The 20429-nt window shown below is 45.4% G+C and overlaps 1 protein-coding gene across 1 annotated transcript in view; it reads right to left on the bottom strand.

Moving 5' to 3' along the window:
• sdad1 (SDA1 domain containing 1) overlaps positions 1-20429 on the bottom strand; it is a 102619-nt gene that overhangs the window by 11587 nt on the left and 70603 nt on the right. Inside the window, exons 17-19 of the mRNA XM_070871049.1 lie at positions 19503-19617; positions 4870-4964; positions 1846-2036 (exon numbers count right to left, since the gene is read on the bottom strand). Coding sequence (XP_070727150.1) covers positions 1846-2036; positions 4870-4964; positions 19503-19617 — 401 coding nt within the window. The remainder of the gene's footprint in view (positions 1-1845; positions 2037-4869; positions 4965-19502; positions 19618-20429) is intronic.

A 20429-nucleotide genomic window follows, 5' to 3' on the forward strand; every position in this document is an offset into this window, starting at 1 on the left:
TGCACTTCCTGATGCTGCCATCCACCCATTCACACTTTCTTGCCTGTTTACCTCCTCTACCACCACTTTGCACTTAGGCACACGTCCTTGCCACTGTCTTGACTGCCACTTCCGGCTTACTGCACTGGGCCTCAACTACTGCTTGCTGCCTCGTTGCTTCCTCAGGTCTTGGCAGTTTGCTTTTTAAAGTACTCACTATACTGATAATGAATGTGTCTACTGAACTTGGAAATCAGTGAGGAGAAAGTAACAGGCCCAGGGAGGAGGGGGGGGTAAGAGGTGGGGCTAGCAGTAGCTCCTTCAACAATGCAGCATTCCTTCAATACTCTAATTAGGGGGGGGAAGGGATTTTATGATTTTATGGCATAATATGATCATATGAGCAAACATTATGAAGTAAAAGTACTCTAGATGGTAGGGGGATGTGTGATCTGCTTATCGGAGAGTATCTAATGCAGACCTGACGCTTCTAACAATGATTTTATGTTATCAGGAAACTGACATATTGGGCCCAAGTTTCGGATCCCCGGTACAACGGCGCACCTCGGAGAGGCCTGCCTAATTTCTAGAACTGAAAAAGCACCAAATCTTACCTTGCGATATTCTGATATCTGTAGGCCCGTTTGCAGCTCAGCGCGGCGCAGCAGGAGCTGCTGGGGGCGGAGCTACAGCCCTGCGCCAAAAAGAGTGCCGGCAGCTGCACGCGTGTGCGCAGTGGAGGCTGCGCACATGCGCAGTAGCTCCTGGCCCTCATCCTGTCTCCAGGCGAGCCTATCCCTGGCCGAAGGGACGTTGCCTCTATCACTGGCCGAGTCGCCTGCCTGTCCTTACCTCCTTGGCGGCGGGGCCCGCCCGAGCATCTCGTCGGGGGCGGGGCCCGCCCGACCAGCTCTTCAGCAGGCTGTTGGAGGGCTCCCGGTGCTGCAGTAGGTGAGTAAAAACTTTTAATTTTTTATTTATTGATTGAAGTTTTATTATTTTTTTTATTTTATATTTTTTTGTGTTTTTTGATTGATTTATTGGTTGATTTATTGATTTATTTATTATTTATTATCGATGATGGCTCTTTATTGGTAAAAGTGAAGTGTTTCATGTTTTGTAAAATCCCCTAACTTCCCTCCCACCCCCCCTCATCTCTCGCTATCTGCGCCTAATTTATAAAGTGCAGGTAAGGTTTTTCTGAGCGTACAAAAATCGACACTTACTCTGTTCTAAGTTAGTTTGGAGTAACTTTTCGCTGCCTAAACTTGCAAAACAAGCGTAAGTGGCCGATAACACCCTCTTTTGGAAAAAAAACTGAACTAAAACGAAACTAATCTAACTAACTAGAACTGGAGCAAACTAAATACCAAGAATTGCGATTTCTAAGATACTCCATACTAAACTAGTTGCTCAAAAAAAATAGGAGCAACTCGAGCCGAAACTTAGGCCCATCAAGGGGAGGAGTAGTTTAAGTAGGTCTTAGTAATGCGTCACATTGACCCTGGATCTCCTGGAACTTGTCTGATTGTCATAGAGAGCTTTTTCTGAAACAGGCCACAGTTTTTTTGTATCTCCTTAGCATTACTAGCAGTGGAGGTGGGAGGCGGTGGGGGAGATGCGCGAGGTTACACTACAAAATGGATAGTTTCAGCATTGACGTGCCTGATACTTTTCATACCTTTCTTTTCATGCATTTCGTAGGGAGTTTAAGATGCAACTGTATGCTAGGATGTACAAATTGCAATACTTATGCTGAATGGCCTTTTCTCATTCTTGCTTTTTTCTTATGTTGTTACATCAAAACAATTTAGGAGCACAAAGTAATGAGATTTTCACATTAACTATGCATAAAAATGTACATACTTGCTTTCATCATCACTGGCATCCTCAATAATTTTCCTCTTCTGATTTTTGCCAGGGGCAGCGTCAATTTCTTTGGCCATTTGGGCCAGACGGATTTTCTTGAAGTCTTCCTGCGTTAGGAGACGGCTCACACTGACAACTGCTGCTTTTGCTTTCCGTGCTTCTGTTGGCATATTCCTCAACTTCTCCACCTTTTGAAATACAAACCTTTGTTGAAAACACATTTCACCTAACCAGAGTTTTATTTTGAAAACTTGCATCTGTCAATCAATGTGAAAAGGAGTCAACCTTAATGGAATGTGTTCAGACAAAAAAGGTCTCTACTCGAGATGTAAAGCTGCCTTTTCTCTTTTCAGATACCAATAGGCCACCGGTATAATCCAGCATTCCCCCCCACCCCTCCATTTACCTCTGAACTTACTATCTGGCTAGCAAATATCTTTAGTCCTCTCACTCAATAGTGATCTGAGCTACTAGGTCACCATACATAATTTGATTAAACATATTTTCTTTTCTTTTGCACATTTTAAAAATATTGCACAAGCCTTGCGTAAATAGGCATATAGTTTATGTTGGCCCTGAAATTGCGGTTGGTGGTATAGCTAAGGAATACGCTGCCAACCTCCAAAAGAAATCCGCACATACCTGGTGGGGGGGCCTCCTTCGAAAACTTGCACTGTTTCGCTGTGGCGTTGATCGCAGCACAGTAGCCCATGGATCCCAGGGACGCATTGTGTGCATGTACGTACCTGGGATCACATGGGGCAGTGTGCCAATCAGGAATCAGAAATCTCCGATACCCATTCATGATTTTTTAGTCTAACTCACCTCAGTAAATTAATAAACCAATCTTTAATTTACCCCAGTAAATTAATTTAAAAACAAAAATCAGTCTCTCATTCTTGGAAGAGTTGTGTTGGGATCAGGAGATAGTTAGGTGGATATAGATATTTATTTTGAAGATTTTTTATCATGCGGGTGCATATTTTAAGCTGCAGCATATGCTGCAGATCGCAAGTTCAGGATTTAGTGCCTTCGCATGCAGAAATCCCGAACTTACTGTCTATTTAAAGGGCGTTATGACCGCATACTGAGACTTTTGAGAACTCTGCAGACTTTCAGCCTGTTCCTTCACACATGATAATTCTCTGAATTTGTTTCCAGACAATTTTTTCCCTCCATTTGGAAACCTCTTGTCTTACCTCAGTGGTATTTCTTCCATTTCTATTTTGTTAATGCCTGATAGCCAGTTACTCTGATAAACGCACTGAAACAGTTTGGATTTTCCATTATCTACAGATACCTCTGGTCAACGATTAAATACATTTATGTTACCGCAAGCACACTTCAAAATCAAATTACTTTATAACAACAGAAAATGCTGGAAACACTAAAAGACATATACGAGACACAGAACGGGTGAATAGCTTAAGGAGGTTGGGGTAAGCCAGGTTGAGAGGGGAGCGTAAAAAAACTGGCAAAGCAGAGCAGGCTCCACTCCAGGAGCCTTGTAGAACAAAAGATACAGGCCGACACCTTGCTGGAAGTGTTCCGATGGAGAGACCCCATCCCAAACACAAACCCTGAGATCGGCAGGGCGACGGTGGGGGGGAGGAAGTAGGAGCAGTTTGGGGTGGGTACGCAACCCTATAAGGGGAAACAGTGGATATGGTGTATTTGGACTTCCAGAAGGCATTTGACAAGGTGCCATGTAAAAGGTTACTGCACAAGATAGAAGTTCACGGGGTTGGGGGTAATATATTAGCATGGACAGAGGATTAGCTAACAAACAGTAAACAGAGAGTCGGGATAAATGGTTCATTCTTGAATTGGCAATCAGTAACTAGTGGGGTGCCGCAGGGATCAGTGCTGTGACCCCAACTATTTACAATCTATATTAACGACTTGGAGGACGGGACCGAGTATAATGTAGCCACGTTTGCTGACGATACAAAGATGGGGGAAAAGCAATATGTGAGGAGGTCACAAAAAATCTGCAAAAGGACATAGACAGGCTAAGTGAGTGGGAAAAAAATTTGGCAGATGGAGTATAATTTTGGAAAGTGTGAGGTCATGCACTTTGGCAGAAAAAAATCAAAGAGCAAGTTATTATTTAAATGGAGAAAGATTGCAAAGTGATGCAGTACAGCGGGACCTGGGGGTACTTGTGCATGAAACACAAAAGGATACTATGCAGGTACAGCAAGTGATCAGGAAGGCCAATTGAATCTTGGCCTTTATTGCAAAGGGGATGGAGTATAAAAGCAAGGAAGTCTTGCTACAGTTGTACAGGGTATTGGTGAGGCCACACCTGGAATACTGCGTGCAGTTTTAGTTTCCATATTTGCAAAAGGATATACTTGCTTTGGAGGCAGTTCAGAGAAGATTCACTAGGTTGATTCTGGAGATGAGGGGGTTGACTTATGAGGAAAGTTTGAGTAGGTTGGGCCTCTACTCATTGGAATTCAGAAGAATGTGAGGTGATCTTATCGAAACATATAAGATTGTGAGGGGGCTTGACAAGGTGGATGCAGAGAGGATGTTTCCACTGATAGGGGAGACTAGAACTAGGGGGCATAATCTTAGAATAAAGGGTCGCCCATTTAAAACTGAGATGAGGAGAAATTTCTTCTCTCAGAGGGTTGTGGATCTGTGGAATTCGCTGCCTCAGAGAGCTATGGAAGCTGGGACATTGAATAAATTTAAGCCAGAAATAGACAGTTTATTAAATGATAAGGGAAGAAGGGGTTATGCAGTGCAGGCAGGGAAGTGAACCAGAGTCTATGATCGGATCAGCCATGATCGTATTAAATGGCGGAGCAGGCTTTAGGGGCCGTATGGCCTACTCCTGCTCCTTTTTCTTATGTTCTTATAAGTGCCACAATATCCATTCAAAGAAAATAAAAATGTAAATACATTAATGGCAATTAAAGAAAGGAAAGGATTCTGTACTGCAGCTTTAAGGTGAGTTGATTTAATATAAAAACATATCAGTTATGTTTACAAGGCAAGTTTCAGACTTACCACTTCCTTTTGCTGCTCTTCATCTGAAGAATGATGAACATCAATCCACCCATCATCATCTTCATCCTCATCTATACTTGCACTCTCCCATCCATCTGCAATTGAAAGATGGATTCATAATCTCTAGTTGGTAGAGCTGACAATGCTGAAATTTCAAACGCTTAGAAAGAATTGCAGTCAGAAAGTAAAACTGGTCAATTTACTTTAGCATAAAAAGAGATAAGGCATCCTCTTTTTAATTTAACAACTCACGACACAGTTGATCAATGCATTTAGATGGCTAGTTATTGTTTTACTGGGAGCTGCAGCACAACAGGAGAACATCCTCAGTTTTGAAAGTCACAGCATTAATCAGAAATTGTACTGAGCAGCAGCTTGCCTTCAAAGTAAAAATAATGTTTCTTATTAAAAAAAGGAATGAACATTTGAGCTTAACTTGAAGGAAGATGGCTTCCAGGCTGGCAACTTCCCAATGAGTTCCTTTCCTTTGCAACTTTCTCCATGCCCATCCATTGCCAACTGTTGACTTTTTCCCACAAATCTCCTCTCTTCCACTACTTAAGATCCTATGCCCCAAATAGTGGGTGCATTTTAGCTCAACCTACAAGTCTAAAGCTACCTGTACACAGCACATTGTCCATCTCCCAACCCTGCTTGTTCTGTGTTTTTACTATGCTCTTTCAATGGCTGAAACGCCTTGTATCCCTCACAGACCACATTACCTTACACCCTAGCAATCTGCATCTGTCCCTGGAAAGAACTCTCTCCCAAATCACTTAAAATCACACCTTTCAGGCTGCCAACTGCCTCGCCTTTGGCCTTTCATTCACCTTGATACTTCTGCAGCTTCGATCAGTTCAACCACTCCCTCATGACTGTGATGCGCTCTCTCTTCTCAACCTCTCTGCAGCCTTTGATACAATTGATCACACTGCGCTCCTCCATGCCGCTCCTGAGTTCTCCAGCTCAAGGAGATTCTCCTTCCTTGTTGCTACCCTTACATATCCAAATCACAGCTAGAGCACCTCCAGCAATGGCTTCTTTTCCCCCTTGGCCCATTTCTCTTCCTCATCTACATTCTACCCCTGCCACCTCCCCACTGGCCTCTCCTCATTTATGACCCTCCTTAAATCCCACCTCTTTGCCCAAGCTTTTGATCACCTCTCCAAGGGCCCAAGTTTCCACAAGAAAAAAAACGGGCGCCCAGAAAAAATCGCGATTCTCGAGCGTTCTGCAGTTCCTTGTCTGCCTGGCGCGGCGTGCAGGGGGGCGGAGCCTACACTCGCGCCGATTTTGTACGTGGGAGGGGGCGGGTACTATTTAAATTAGTTGTTTTCCCTGCCGGCAACGCTGCGCATGCGCGTTGGAGCGTGTGCGCGCGCGCGTTGGAGCGTTCACGCACGCGCAGTGTGAAAAAATCATTGGCACTCGGCCATTTTAGAAAGTGCTGCAGAAAACGTGAAGATTTGTTCTTGGACCCCTGCAAAGGCTTGTTGACAATGCAGCATCCATTCTGCAAATGTAAATATAAAACTGTCGATGTGGCTGCCTCTCCCTGTCCAAATGGCCTCAGTCCCCCTCACAGCTCGAAGCCTGCTGCTGTATCTTTGGCTGCCTGCCTGCCCCTCCCTCTCTCTCCCTCCCTCCCTCCCTCGTTCGCAGGAACATCGCTGAGTTGACTAAGGCTTCCACTTCAAGTGGAAAGCTGTTAGCGGCCTCGTTACTGCCTGCCCCTCCCTCTCCCCCGTTCGCGGGAACATCGCTGAGCTGCCTGAAGCATTTTCACACAGGTAGGAAGATGGTTTATTTAATCTTTTCTTTGCTTATAAATGTTTATTCAGGTTGGATTTATTTGTATAAGTATAAATAAGGATTTATTGTAGAATTTAATGAGTTCCCTTCCCCCCCCCCTCCCCCCCACCTGGACGCCTAATTTGTAACCTGCGCCTGATTTTTTAATGTGTAGAACAGGTTTTTTCAGTTCTACAAAAATCTTCACTGGCTCCATTCTACTTTAGTTTGGAGTACATTTTCACTGTGGAAACTTTCAAATCAGGCGTCAGTGGCCGGACACGCCCCCTTTTGAAGAAAAAATTCTGTTCTAAAGTAGAACTGTTCTACCTGACTGGAACTGCAGAAAAAAAAATGTGGAGAATTGCAATTTCTAAAATAGTCCGTTCTCCACCAGTTGCTCCTAAAAATCAGGCGCAAATCATGTGGAAACTTGGGCCCCAAATCTCCTTCTATGGTTTAGCATTCATTTCTGTCAGATTATGCCTGTGAAATGCCTTGGGTACCTTTCTCTACATTACAAGGTGCTATATAAATTAACGTTTTTGTTAATGCCATTTAAAAACTTGGGGCTAGACTTTCCACTATTATCTTTTTGGGCGATATTTCCGGCCTTAGTGCTTTTTTTGTTTTTCAGGATCGCTGGAATATCGCCCATTTTAAAAACCGCTAGTTTAGTATTTTTTAATTTGGGCGATAGCCTTAGCGATGTGAAATGGGCCTTAGCAATGTATTCAGTCATGTAAGGCTGGCGTCCATAGCAACGACCGTTCTGCGCAAGCGCATTTTTTTTTCAGCAAAGAACTTTTCCTGCGATTTGGGAGATCAGGTGTCATCTGTGCGTGCTCAGAACGCAAAGGGAGGGAGAGAGAGAAGGAAGATTTTGAAGGAAGTTGATTTTTGAAGGAGTTCTCAAGATGTTGCAGGAAGATTCGGGAGATAGTATGCAGGAGGTTTCAGGGAGAAGGAGGGTGAAAGCCTTTTCAGATGAGGCTAATGAGGCCTTAATGAGGTGGAGAATCGGTGGGGCCAATTAACCCGGGGTGAGCGTGGGAAACCTCCACCCCGGATTTTTCAAAAAATATGGGCCGATATTGCCGCCCTCGTATCATCGGTGGCCCACAATAGTCGTGAGGTAGACCAGTGCCGCAAGTGCTGGAACAGTCTTGTTGCATCGGCAAGAGTAAGTATTAAATTATTACATTTTAAATTGTAATGATGCACTGACTCATTAATTAGAATGTAAATCTGCCAGATTGTAATTAAGCTGGGTAATTTTGGGTAGCTTCCCTGTTAAAATTTGGACTGGGGTCAGAACCTGCGCCCTTTTAAGTCTAATTTTGCAGAGATGCCTTAAATTTAATCAACAGTATTAATTATTATTTAAAAGCTTTGATCTAAAATTGTGGCCAAAGGAATGACTGGAAACAGACAGACCGCGCATTTCTACCACTTTAGTTTAGAAGGAGAATTATTAAATTATATCGTTGCTACTGTGCTGCGAGCAACTCTTTGGCACAGTCTTCTTTTTGGTTACGCTGGTGGATGGGGCACGACTGAGCACTGAGGGGTATGATCAGCTTTACCCAGACTGTGAGTTTCTCCGGCTGCTGTCACTCACACAGTGACCCAGCCTGGACTGGGGGAAAGCTGCCCTGGCTCACTGTCTGTCCTGGGACACTTTGGACATTAGCTTCGGCCACACGGAGGTCTCCGAGCACATGGACACAGTGCCCCCTCGCATTACACTCCTGTCATTGCAGATCTCACCAATGGTTCTGATTCCCCCCCGGGGGACCTCCATCGATTCAAATAAACCATTTACCTCCCCTCAGGCGCCGAATGGCATAGCCCGTGGATGGGGCCTTTCCTGTAGCTGTATGCGAGATGTTTGGTTATCAAGCATTAGTTCCTAAACACAATCTGAATAAATATTTTCTCTGAACTTATTTGTTATAACCATGCATCCATTGGATACAAACCGTATTAGCATATAACGTTAACGATGAATAGCATGTGAGGTGAATAATTGTGAATTACAATATCTGTTGTGTTTCCGTAATAGCAAGATTTTCTTTGATAGGTTGCTGGGGTATGGAGTCAAATGCTTCTTCATTCACTGTTGATGGTCGATTAAGAAGATTACTGAAGTGTTCTCTCCACCTCTCATTTATTCCAGTCCTGTCTTTGATCAAAGTGCTGTCATCTGCTGAAAGGAGTGGAGTAGTGCTGGGTTTTGATGGTCCATAGACTGACTTGATGGCGCTGAAGAACATCTTGGTATTGTGAGTTTCAGCATAATGTTCCACTTCCTCTGCTTTCGTCTGCCACCATTTAGCTTACATCTGGCGAAGGTCTCTTTGTGCTTTGCTCTGCATGTGTCTGTAGCGGTCCCTCTTGGAAATTGAGGAAGGGTCATTTTGCCATTCTAGGTATGCTTTTTTCTTTTCATCCAGCGTCTTGCAGATCTCAACGTTGTTTTCATCGAACCAGTCTTGGTGTACCTTCTTTTTAAGTCCAAGAGTTGTTTTTGCTGAGTCTGTCACCATCTGTTTGAGCTTTGTCCACTTCTGTGTGGTGTTGCCGATGAGCGGTCCGCGAGACATCAGCCTGTTATCGAGGTCATCCTGGAACTGCTCACGGTAGCACTGATGTTTCAGCCTAGCTGTGTTAAAGGCACTTCTGCTCGGTTTTGGACGCTTGCGCTGAAGTGGAGCAATGTACAGCTGGAGAGTGGATCTGACGAGACGGTGATCTGTCCAGAATTCTGCTCCCCGCATGGCTCTTGTGATTTTTACATCCTTGATGTCTCACCTTCTTACAATGGCATGGTCTATCATGTGCCATTGCTTAGACCTGGGGTGCATCCAAGTTGTTTTGTACTTGTCGGCCTGCCTGAATAGAGTATTTGTGATAGTCAAGTCATTCTCCGTGCACATACTCAAGAGGAGGAGGCCATTACTATTTAATTTTCCTGTGCCGTGCTGTCCAATGACTCCCTTCCAGTGCTTGCTGTCTTTTCCAACTCGTGCGTTGAAATCACCCCAGCAACCTATCAAATCTTGATCTTCCTCCCAGCATGGACGAAGTAAAGAAAGCCATCAACCAGATGAGTACTGGAAAGACTCCAGGAAAGGATGGAATCCCTGCCGAAATCTACAAGGCAGTAGGCCCAGCAACTCTCGAGGCCTTTCATGACATAATAACTAGCATCTGGGAAGATGAAGACATGCCATAGGACTTCCAATACGCTCTGAAAGTTTCCCTCTACAAGAACAAGGACAACAAAGCAGATTGTGGCAACTACAGGGGAATATCGCTTCTGATCATTGCTGGGAATATCATTGCCCGCATAGTATTGAACCGACTCATAGCTAGTGTCTCAGAAGTAAATCTTCCAGAAACACAATGTGGCTTTCGACCTGGTCGGAGCACAGCAGACATGATCATTGCAATCAGACAAGTGCAGGAGAAGTGCATTGAGTAGAACAAGGACCTGTACGCTGTATTTATTGACCTCACCAAGGCCTTTGATACCGTCAACAGAGCAGTGCTGTGGTCAATCTTGACGAAACTTGGGTGCCCAAGGAAGTTTGTCCACATCATTGAACTGTTTCATGACAACATGACAGGTGAAGTGCTCTCAGACGGCACAACCATGATCCCATTTGCCATCTCAAATGGAGTGAAACAAGGTTGTGTACTCGCTCCAGTTCTGTTCAACCTATTCTTTACCTGCGTCTTGAACTATGCCATAAAAGACTTAGAGTTTGGGGTCTACCTGAAATATCGATTAGATGGTTCACTCTTCGACCTCCGCTGCCTTGCTGCAAAGACCAAAGTACGGAAACGACTCATCCTAGAGGCACTCTTTGCTGACGACTGCGCCCTTATGGCACACAAGGAGAGTGACCTACAATTCATACTCAGCAAATTTGCTGAGGCAACAGAATTGTTTGGCCTAACCATCAGCCTTAGTAAAACCGAGGTTGTCTATCAACCTGCCCCTGGCACCACAGCACCTGCTCCCAGTCTTCATCGGCAGTATGCAACTAAAGTCAGTGGACAGCTTCAAGTACCTTGGCAGCACCATATCAAGTGATGGGCCCTTGGACAAGAAGATTGTTGCAAGGGTCTGTAAAGTCAGCCAGGCACTTGGTCGCTTGCGCACTAAGGTGTTGAGTCACCACCACATCCGACTGTCAACTAAACTGTTGATGCATAGAGCAGTCGTTCCCTCATCTCTCCTTTATGGATGTGAGTCCTGGACACCCTACAGGTGTCACATCAAAAAGTTGGAAGCTTTCCATATGCGCAGTCTCCGATCTATACTCCACATACGCTGGCAAGACCGGGTGTCAAAGGTTCTGGAGAGAGCACAATCAACTAGCATCGAGGTGATGATCATGCGAGCCCAGTTCCGGTGGGCTGGACATGTCATCCGTATGGATGAGTCAAGGATCCCTCGTCAGCTTCTTCACGGCGAGCTCTGTGAAGGTCAAAGACACCAGGGGCGTCCCCGCAAGCGCTACAAAGATTGCATCAAAGCTAACCTCCAGTACTGTGGTATCGGACCAAAGGACCTCGAGAATACAGCAGCTAATAAAATCCAATGGCGAACCCTCACGAGGACTGCCTGCCAGACCTTCGAAGAAAGCCGATGTCAACGCCTGCGGGACACTAGAGATAGATGACATCAGGTGGCAGTACTGTCAGCATCAGGCACATCGAACTTCCCTTGTCTGACGTGCAAGAGACTATATGCATCCAGAATTGGCCGAAACAGCCACTTGGAGACACATGCCATTGATGATCAGCACATCAACGTCTTTGTTGGATACGACAGACTACCAAGACCTAGTCAAGTAGCTTATGCCATGCTCTTGTCATGTTTGCAGATATCTCAGAATCATGCAGAGCAGAGGTGGACCAGAGGAGGGCCTGCTGAGCTGCACCCTCTAACCGATCTCGAGGAATGTGCCGCAGCCTTAGTGGGCACCCATAATCGTTCTGCCACCCGTGGTGGTGCAGACCCTGTTGTTACACCATGTGAGTAATGTGTAAAGCAGTGGTAATTTAAAGTCATTTAATGGCATTTGATTATAATATATGAATGATGTAATGTTATGCATGCAGTTTCTGTACTCTTCTGTACTCTCATGTTAATTATATGTAACGTCTCTCGTTCATATTTATTGCAGTAGTGTTGCTCCTCGTACATATGCCTGCGCAGCGCAAGCATTCTCATGTTTCCCCTTCTCTTCTACTAACTCAATTATGCTTTCCAACTCCACAGGCACCCCAGGCGCAACGGGAGGCCTCTGCAGCACCTGTACTGCTGCAGGTCGCGCTCACCATGGGTGACGAACAGCAAACCCGGAGGAGGACGACGATTCTGAGCCAGAAGTGTCATTTGTGGTACCTGCGGCCACTTTATCCTCAACGGATGAAGTAGCGGGGCCAAGCGGCTTACAGCAGGCCACTTAAAGTCGTCCCCACGGAGGTTGGGTCGGCGAGGTAGGCACATGCTGCGACGGGCAGATGTCAACGAGGACATGGTGTCACTGACGAGGGCGAGCATCGACATAGGTCGAGAGCTTCTCCAGGCGGTTGGTGGGTTGACCGGCAACATTGCACATTGTCTGCCAGAATATCGGAGAGCATGGGGCAGATAATTGCGGCAATGGGCCAACGACCGACTCTGTTGATGCCTTGTGGCACGCGATAGTTTCGGAATACAGCACTGCACCCCAAGGTACCGTACCACCAACCAGCACAACGGATGCAAGACAGGAGGAAGAACATTTTTCTGACTCGGAAGACGTTTCTTCGCAAACGCCTTCTCCTCCATCCACTGAGGTAATTCTAGCGACGTCACATCCCCCACAGCAACAGCCCTTGAGGTGCACTGATGCAAGATGTCTTGGTCCCGTTACTCGGGGATTACGTGGAAAACTAAAGGGGGTTACAACAAAGGGGGGGGGGGGGGAAGCATGGTCGCAGGTGGGTGGGGGGGCGTATATTATTGTTTTGTTATTTTTTTTAAATTGTTGAATATTGACTGTTGGGGATGGTGGGAGGGTGTTCTTGTTATATTGTTGTTAAAAATTGTTCACTGTTGGGGGCTGGGGGACATGTTTTATATATATGTGTTACATTTTTTTTAAAGTAGCTGTTAAATTAAAATTTTTTATTTAAGTTTACAATTGTTGTGAAGTGTCTTGTGAAGAGCGGCAGTTGGCGAGAGGTGGGAGCAGCGTCGGAGCGGCCTATAAAAGGCCCAGCGGGAGCTCGAGAGTCAGCGGCAGTTGGCGAGAGGTGGGAGCAGCGTCGGAGCGGCCTATAAAAGGCCCAGCGGGAGCTCGAGAGTCAGTGGCAGTTGGCGAGAGGTGGGAGCAGCCTATAAAAGGCCCAGCGGGAGCTCGAGAGTCAGTGGCAGTTGGCGAGAGATGGGAGCAGCCTATAAAAGGCCCAGCGGGAGCTCGAGAGTCAGTGGCAGTTGGCGAGAGCAGCCTATAAAAGGCCCAGCGGGAGCTCGAGAGTCAGCGGCAGTTGGCGAGAGGTGGGAGCAGCGTCGGAGCGGCCTATAAAAGGTGTACTGGTGCAGCTACAGCGGGAGAGAAAGCAAAAAAAGTAGAAAAGAATCAAAAGGTGACGTCACAGCCAATGGGGTAAGTGATTGGCTGGTGATTGGTGAGTAGCTTTTCTTTTTCTTTTTATATCAGTAAGTAAACTGTAACATTGTTATTACCAATTTAAGGGTATCTAAGGGTTAAGGCATGGCAGGAGAGCTCGGTCACGTGATATGCTCCTCCTGTGCCATGTGGGAACTCAGGGACGCTTCTGGTGTCCCTGACGACTACGTGTGTAAGAAGTGTATCCGCCTCCATCTCCTGATGAACCGCGTTGCGGAATTGGAGCTGAGGGTGGATTCACTCTGGAGCATCCACGATGCTGAGAATGACATAAGTGGCACGTGTAGTGAGTTGGTCTTACCGCATGAGAAGGATCCACAGCCAGCTAGGGAATGGAAGACCAGCAGGAAGAGTAGTACAAAGAAGGTAGTGCAGGGGTCCCATCTGGTCATCCCCCTGCAAAACAGATACACTGTTTTGAGTGCTGTTGAGGGAGATGACTCATTAGGGGAGAGCAACAGCAGCCAAGTTCATGGCACCGTGGCTGGCTCTGTTGTACAGGAGGGCATAAAAAAGAGTGAGAGAGCGATAGTGATAGGGGATTCAATCATAAGGGGAATAGATAGGCGTTTCTGCGGCCGCAATCGAGACTCCAGGATGGTATGTTGCCTCCCTGGTGCAAGGGTCAAGGATGTCTCCGAGCAAGTGCAGGACATTCTGAAAAGGGAGGGAGAACAGCCAGTTGTCGTGGTGCACATTGGTACCAACGACATAGGTAAAAAAAGGGATAAGGTCCTACGAGACGAATTTAAGGAGCTAGGAGTTAAATTAAAAAGTAGGACCTCAAAAGTAGTAATCTCGGGATTGCTACCAGTGCCACATGCTAGTCAGAGTAGGAATCGCAGGATAGTACAGATGAATACGTGGCTTGAGCAGTGGTGCAGCAGGGAGGGATTCAAATTCGTGGGGCATTGGAACAGGTTCTGGGGGAGGTGGGACCAGTACAAACCGGACGGTCTGCACATGGGCAGGAACGGAACCTAGGGGGGGGGGTGTTTGCTAGTGCTGTTGGTGAGGAGTTAAACTAATATGGCAGGGGGATGGGAACCAATACAGGGAGACAGAGGGAAATAAAAAGGAGACAAAAACAAAAGACAGAAAAGAGATGAGTAAAAGTGGAGGGCAGAGAAACCAAAAGCAAGAAACAAAAAGGGCCACTGAATATAAAAGGGCTGCAGGAGGGGTAAAAACTAAAAATCATGATTTAAAAACTAGGATGAAAACACTCTACCTAAATGCACGCAGCATTAGAAATAAAGTAAATGAGTTGACGGCACAAATCATTACAAATGGGTATGATTTGGTGGCCATTACAGAAACATGGTTGCAAGGTGGCCAAGACTGGGAATTAAACATACAGGGGTATCTGACGATTCAGAAAGATAGGCAAGAAGGGAAAGGAGGTGGGGTAGCTCTGTTAATAAAGGATGATATCAGGGCAGTTGTGAGGGATGATATTGGCTCCAATGAATAAAATGTTGAATCATTGTGGGTGGAGATTAGAGATAGTAAGGGGAAAAAGTCACTGGTCGGCGTAGTTTATAGGCCCCCAAATAATAACTTCATGGTGGGACGGGCAATAATCAAGGGAATAATGGAGGCATGTGAAAAAGGAACGGCAGTAGTTATGGGGGATTTTAACCTACATATCGATTGGTCAAATCAAATCGCAGGGGGTAGCCTGGAGGAGGAATTCATAGAATGCATACGGGATTGTTTCTTAGAACAGTATGTAACAGAGCCTACAAGGGAGCAAGCCATTTTGGATCTGGTCCTGTGTAACGAGACAAGAAAAATAAACGATCTCCTCGTAAAAGATCCTCTTGGAATGAGTGATCACAATATGGTTGAATTTGTAATACAGATTGAGGATGAGGAAGTTGTGTCAGAAACGAGCGTACTATGCTTAAACAAAGGGGACTACAGTGGGATGAGGGCAGAGTTGGCTAAAGTAGACTGGAAACAAGGACTAAACGGTGGCACAATTGAGGAATAGTGGAGGACTTTTAAGGAGCTCTTTCATAATGCGCAACAAAAATATATTCCAGTGAAAAAGAAGGGCGGCAAGAGAAGAAATAACCAGCCGTGGATAACCAAGGAAATAAAGGAAAGTATCAAATCAAAGACCAATGCGTATAAGGTGGCCAAGGTTAGTGGGAAACTAGAGGATTGGGAAGATTTTAAGCAACAGCAAAGAATGACTAAAAAAGCAATAAAGAAAGGGAAGATAGATTATGAAGGTAAACTTGCGCAAAACATAAAAACAGATAGTAAAAGCTTTTACAGATATATAAAACGGAAAAGAGTGACTAAAGTAAATGTTGGTCCCTTAGAAGATGAAAAGGGGGATTTAATCATGGGAAATGTGGAAATGGCTGAGACCGTAAACAATTATTTTGCTTCCGTCTTCACAGTGGAAGACACGAAAACCATGCCAAAAATTGCTGGTCATAGGAATGTGGGAAGGGAGGACCTTGAGATGATCACTATCACTAGGAAGGTAGTGCTGGACAGACTAATGGGACTGAAGGGAGACAAGTCCCCTGGTCCTGATGAAATGCATCCCAGGGTATTAAAAGAGATGGCGGAAGTTATAGCAGATGCATTTGTTATAATCTACCAAAATTCTCTGGACTCTGGGGAGGTACCAGCGAATTGGAGAGCAGCTAATGTAACGCCTGTTTAAAAAAGGGGGCAGGCAAAAGGCAGGTAACTATAGGCCGGTTAGTTTAACATCTGTAGTGGGGAAAATGCTTGAAACTATCATTAAGGAAGAAATAGCGGGACATCTGGATAGGAATAGTGCAATCAAGCAGACGCAGCATGGATTCATGAAAGGGAAATCATGTTTCACTAACTTACTGGAATTCTTTGAGGATATAACGAGCATGGTGGATAGAGGTGTACCAATGGATGTGGTGTATTTAGATTTCCAAAAGGCATTCGATAAGGTGCCACACAAAAGGTTACTGCAGAAGATAAAGGTACGCGGAGTCAGAGGAAATGTATTAGCATGGATAGAGAATTGGCTGGCGAACAGAAAGCAGAGAGTCGGGATAAATGGGTCCTTTTCCGGTTGGAAATCAGTGGTTAGTGGTGTGCCACAGGGATCAGTACTGGGACCACAACTGTTTACAATATATATAGATGCCCTAGAAGAGGGGACAGAGTGTAGTGCAACAAAATTTGCAGATGACACTAAGATTAGTGGGAAAGCGGGTTGTGTAGAGGACTCAGAGAGGCTGCAAGGAGATTTGGATAGGTTAAGCGAATGGGCTAAGGTTTGGCAGATGGAATACAATGTCGGAAAGTGTGAGGTCATCCACCTTGGGAAAAAAAACAGTAAAAGGGAATATTATTTGAATGGGGAGAAATTACAACATGCTGTGGTGCAGAGGGACCTGGGGGTCCTTGTGCATGAATCCCAAAAGGTTAGTTTGCAGGTGCAGCAGGTAATCAGGAAGGCAAATGGAATGTTGGCCTTCATTACGAAAGGGATGGAGTACAAAAGCAGGGAGGTGTTGCTGCAACTGTATAAGGTATTGGTAAGGCTGCACCTGGAGTACTGCGTGCAGTTTTGGTCACCTTACTTAAGGAAGGATATACTAGCTTTGGAAGGGGTACAGAGACGATTCACTAGGCTGATTCGAGAAATGAGGGGGTTACCTTATGATGATAGATTGAGTAGACTGGGTCTTTACTCCTTGGAGTTCAGAAGGATGAGGGGTGATCTTATAGAAACATTTAAAATCATGAAAGGGATAGATAAGATAGAGGCAGAGAGGTTGTTTCCATTGGTGGGGGAGACTAGAACTAGGGGGCACAGCCTCAAAATACGGAGGAGCCAATTTAAAACCAAGTTGAGAAAGAATTTCTTCTCCCAGAAGGTTGTGAATCTGTGGAATTCTCTGCCCAAGGAAGCAGTTGAGGCTGGCTCATTGAATGTTTTCAAGTCAAAGATAGATAGATTTTTAAGCAATAAGGGAATTAAGGGTTACGGGGAGAGGGCGGGTAAGTGGAGCTGAGTCCACGACCAGATCAGCCATGATCTTATTGAATGGCGGAGCAGGCTCGAAGGGCTAGATGGCCTACTCCTGTTCCTAATTCTTATGTTCTTATCTCTTCTAATAACGTACGGTAAAACATCAATACAAGGGTTGCAAACAATGGCCATGGCCAGGCAAGGATGCAACGTAATGCAACTGTAACTGTCACCAACGTAACTTCACACAAAGCGTTCATTTATGAGCTGCTGATGCAAGAGTTTTGCAGTTGCGTAACTATCACAGGGCTTTTCCAATGGTGTGGGGGAGTGTAGGCCATGGGTTCATCGCCAGGCTGATTGTCCTTCTCGAGGTCCTTGTCCTCCTCTTACGCCTCCCCTCTCTCCTGAGGTGGATCGGCATTCCCATCTGGCAATTGTTGTCCTCTCCTGATAGCTAGGTTATGCAACATGCAGCACACCAATGAACTCAGCGACCTGGTCAGGGTGGTATTGTAGGTTGCCTCCTGAGTGGTCCAGGCATCTGAAGCGCTGCTTCAGAACTCCAATTGTCTTTTCGATGATATTGCGTGTAGCTATCTGGTTTTCATTGTAGCGCTTCTTGGATTCTGTCTGGGGCTTACGCAGCGGGGTCATGAGCCAGCTGGCAAGGCCATATCCTTTATCCCCTAGCATCCAACCGTGACCTTGTAGCTGACTCTTAAACAGGTCAGAAGCAGTACTCTCACGCAAGATGTGCGCATCATGGATGCTCCCTGGAAAATTTGCATTTACTGCCATGATTATTTGCTTGTGATCGACAACGAGCTGCACAGGGAGTGAAATCTCTTTTGGTTCTGAAAAACCTCTGCATCCTGTATAGGTGCTCGCAGGGCGATGTGCATACTGTGTATTGCTCCCTGTACCTTGGGGGTTTGCTATTCTCGAAAAACCAAAAGCCCTCTCACTCGGTGCCTCCCTGGTCATAGGAAAGTTTATAAAGTCCATCCTGCATGCGTAAAGGGCTTCAGTCACCTGTCGAATGCAGCAATGTGTGGCGTGCTGAGAGATACCGCAAATGTCAGCAGCTGAGGACTGAAAGGAGTCCAATGTGTAGAAGGAAAGTGCCGCAGTCACCTTAACCTCAATGGGTAGTGCGGTCCTGATGGTGCTGGTAGGCAGATCTCCCTTAATTAGCTGTCATATCTCAGTGATTACCTCATTTCAGAATCGCAGCCTTCTAATGCACGTGTTATCGGACAAGTCCAGGTATGATCACTTATCCCTGTAAATGCATTGGGTGTAACGTCTCCTCCTCATGAGCAATCTGCCATCTCTTTGATTGGGCACATAATGCTCTTCAATAAATCTTCTCCCATCTCTATTGTGCAGCATGTGATTGGTCATCAATACTGGTTGAGAAATTATAGGCCCCATCACTATAAATGCCCTTAATCTCTCTTCTTAATTTGGCCTCAACAAATACAAATGTGATTACATGATTAGCAAGAGTCAAAAACGCCCTTAAAATCACTCTCAAATTGCTTCTCCTGACAACCACTTCAAGCAACCTTTTATTAAAGATCCTCCGAGTTACAAAATGGCATCCATAGTGCCGAGTTAAGGTCAGGTGAGGGCAGCTTTTCTTGAGCGTCTTTTTGGGCCAGTGCTCATTTGGACGAAATACCGAAAGTAGCGCTCGGCGATAATCTGGCCGATAATCGGGTGCTAGTTTCCATTATAAACAAACAGTATTCTCGGCCTTGCATGAGGATGACGTCATATTTTTTAAAAAATAGGCCGGGCGATGCAGCTCATTCCTGTGTGCCAAAAGTTATAAATGGGCTATAATCGGGCGCTAGTTTCCATTTTTCCGCAAGTATGAGCGATAGCCTGAATCTCAGTGCTCATATGGGCGCTAAATGGATGATGATGTGCCGAAAGTCTAGCCCCTGATCCTTACTAGTGCAGTGTTGTACTTGCCAAGCGAAACAGAAACCAACTAGTAGTTCATCTTCAGTTGTACATCTGGTGTACAAATTCACTGAACAACACTATCAGCCAGATATTGATGACCAGACAGCTTCACATCCCTACCTAGTTGGAGATGGTGGCAGCCAATTAGCATTATCAGACAAATGTGGGGTGAGATAGGAGAGACTTACCATCATCCTCTTCACCCTCCTCTTCCAGCACTTCTGCTCCTGGGATGTAGTCTTTAGAATCCAGTTCACCATATTCATGACATTTGGCATCCTTTGAGGCTTCTGTAGGTTTACCCTATTGTAAATATACATTTGCAGTTTGAAAACAATTTCAAACAAGTTATTCTTATGGTTATGCCAAGTACCATTAAGTAGACTTCAACACTGAGTTCAATATGTGCCCTTTAAGTCTGCCTTTGTTCTTTACCTACTTCCCACCTTTATGGTCCAGAATAGCCTGGACTCTCTGCTTCACAGGTTTGCTTCTTTCCCCCAGCAGAGACATTGTTCTGGACAGGGAATAGAGACAGATACATGGAACAGACTAGTCAAGTTTTTTTTTGACACCATCACATCTTGCAAGTGCTCAGAGTACCTTAAACCATGATCTCGGCGCCCTGCTATAATGACACCAGTTGTTTTAATTTCTTTAGAAACAAAGTGCCTCACTAGATCACCTCAACCACTACGTACTTTCACTCAGGAGCCTGTTTCTTTAAATTTCAAACTCTGGTTCTTAGATTGGTCCCTGGATTGGTGAGGTAGCTAACGCTGATTACCTGCCCGAGAACTGAAGAAAGTGGTGAAACAAGTTTAGTGGGCTGCAAAGTCAGTCTGCAGTAAAACGGTCATGTATGTACTTTTGGAATCACTAGCCACTAGATGGCATCACTGTTGGAGGCCATTGGGCTGCACGCATGTGTGTGCAACCCAAGTATAAAAGGCCAGCCATTTTGTATATTAGTCACTTTGGGCCTTAATAAAGCAGAGCCAAGGTCATACCTCTTGGAGTTAAACAGTACTCAGTCTAACAGTTATTGCATACACAACATTTGGCGACGAGGCAACAAGAACCTTTGCATGCAAAAATGAGCACAATTGGATTGT

This window comes from Pristiophorus japonicus, chromosome 2 (assembly GCF_044704955.1).
Source record: "Pristiophorus japonicus isolate sPriJap1 chromosome 2, sPriJap1.hap1, whole genome shotgun sequence".
Taxonomy (NCBI): Eukaryota; Metazoa; Chordata; class Chondrichthyes; family Pristiophoridae; genus Pristiophorus; species Pristiophorus japonicus.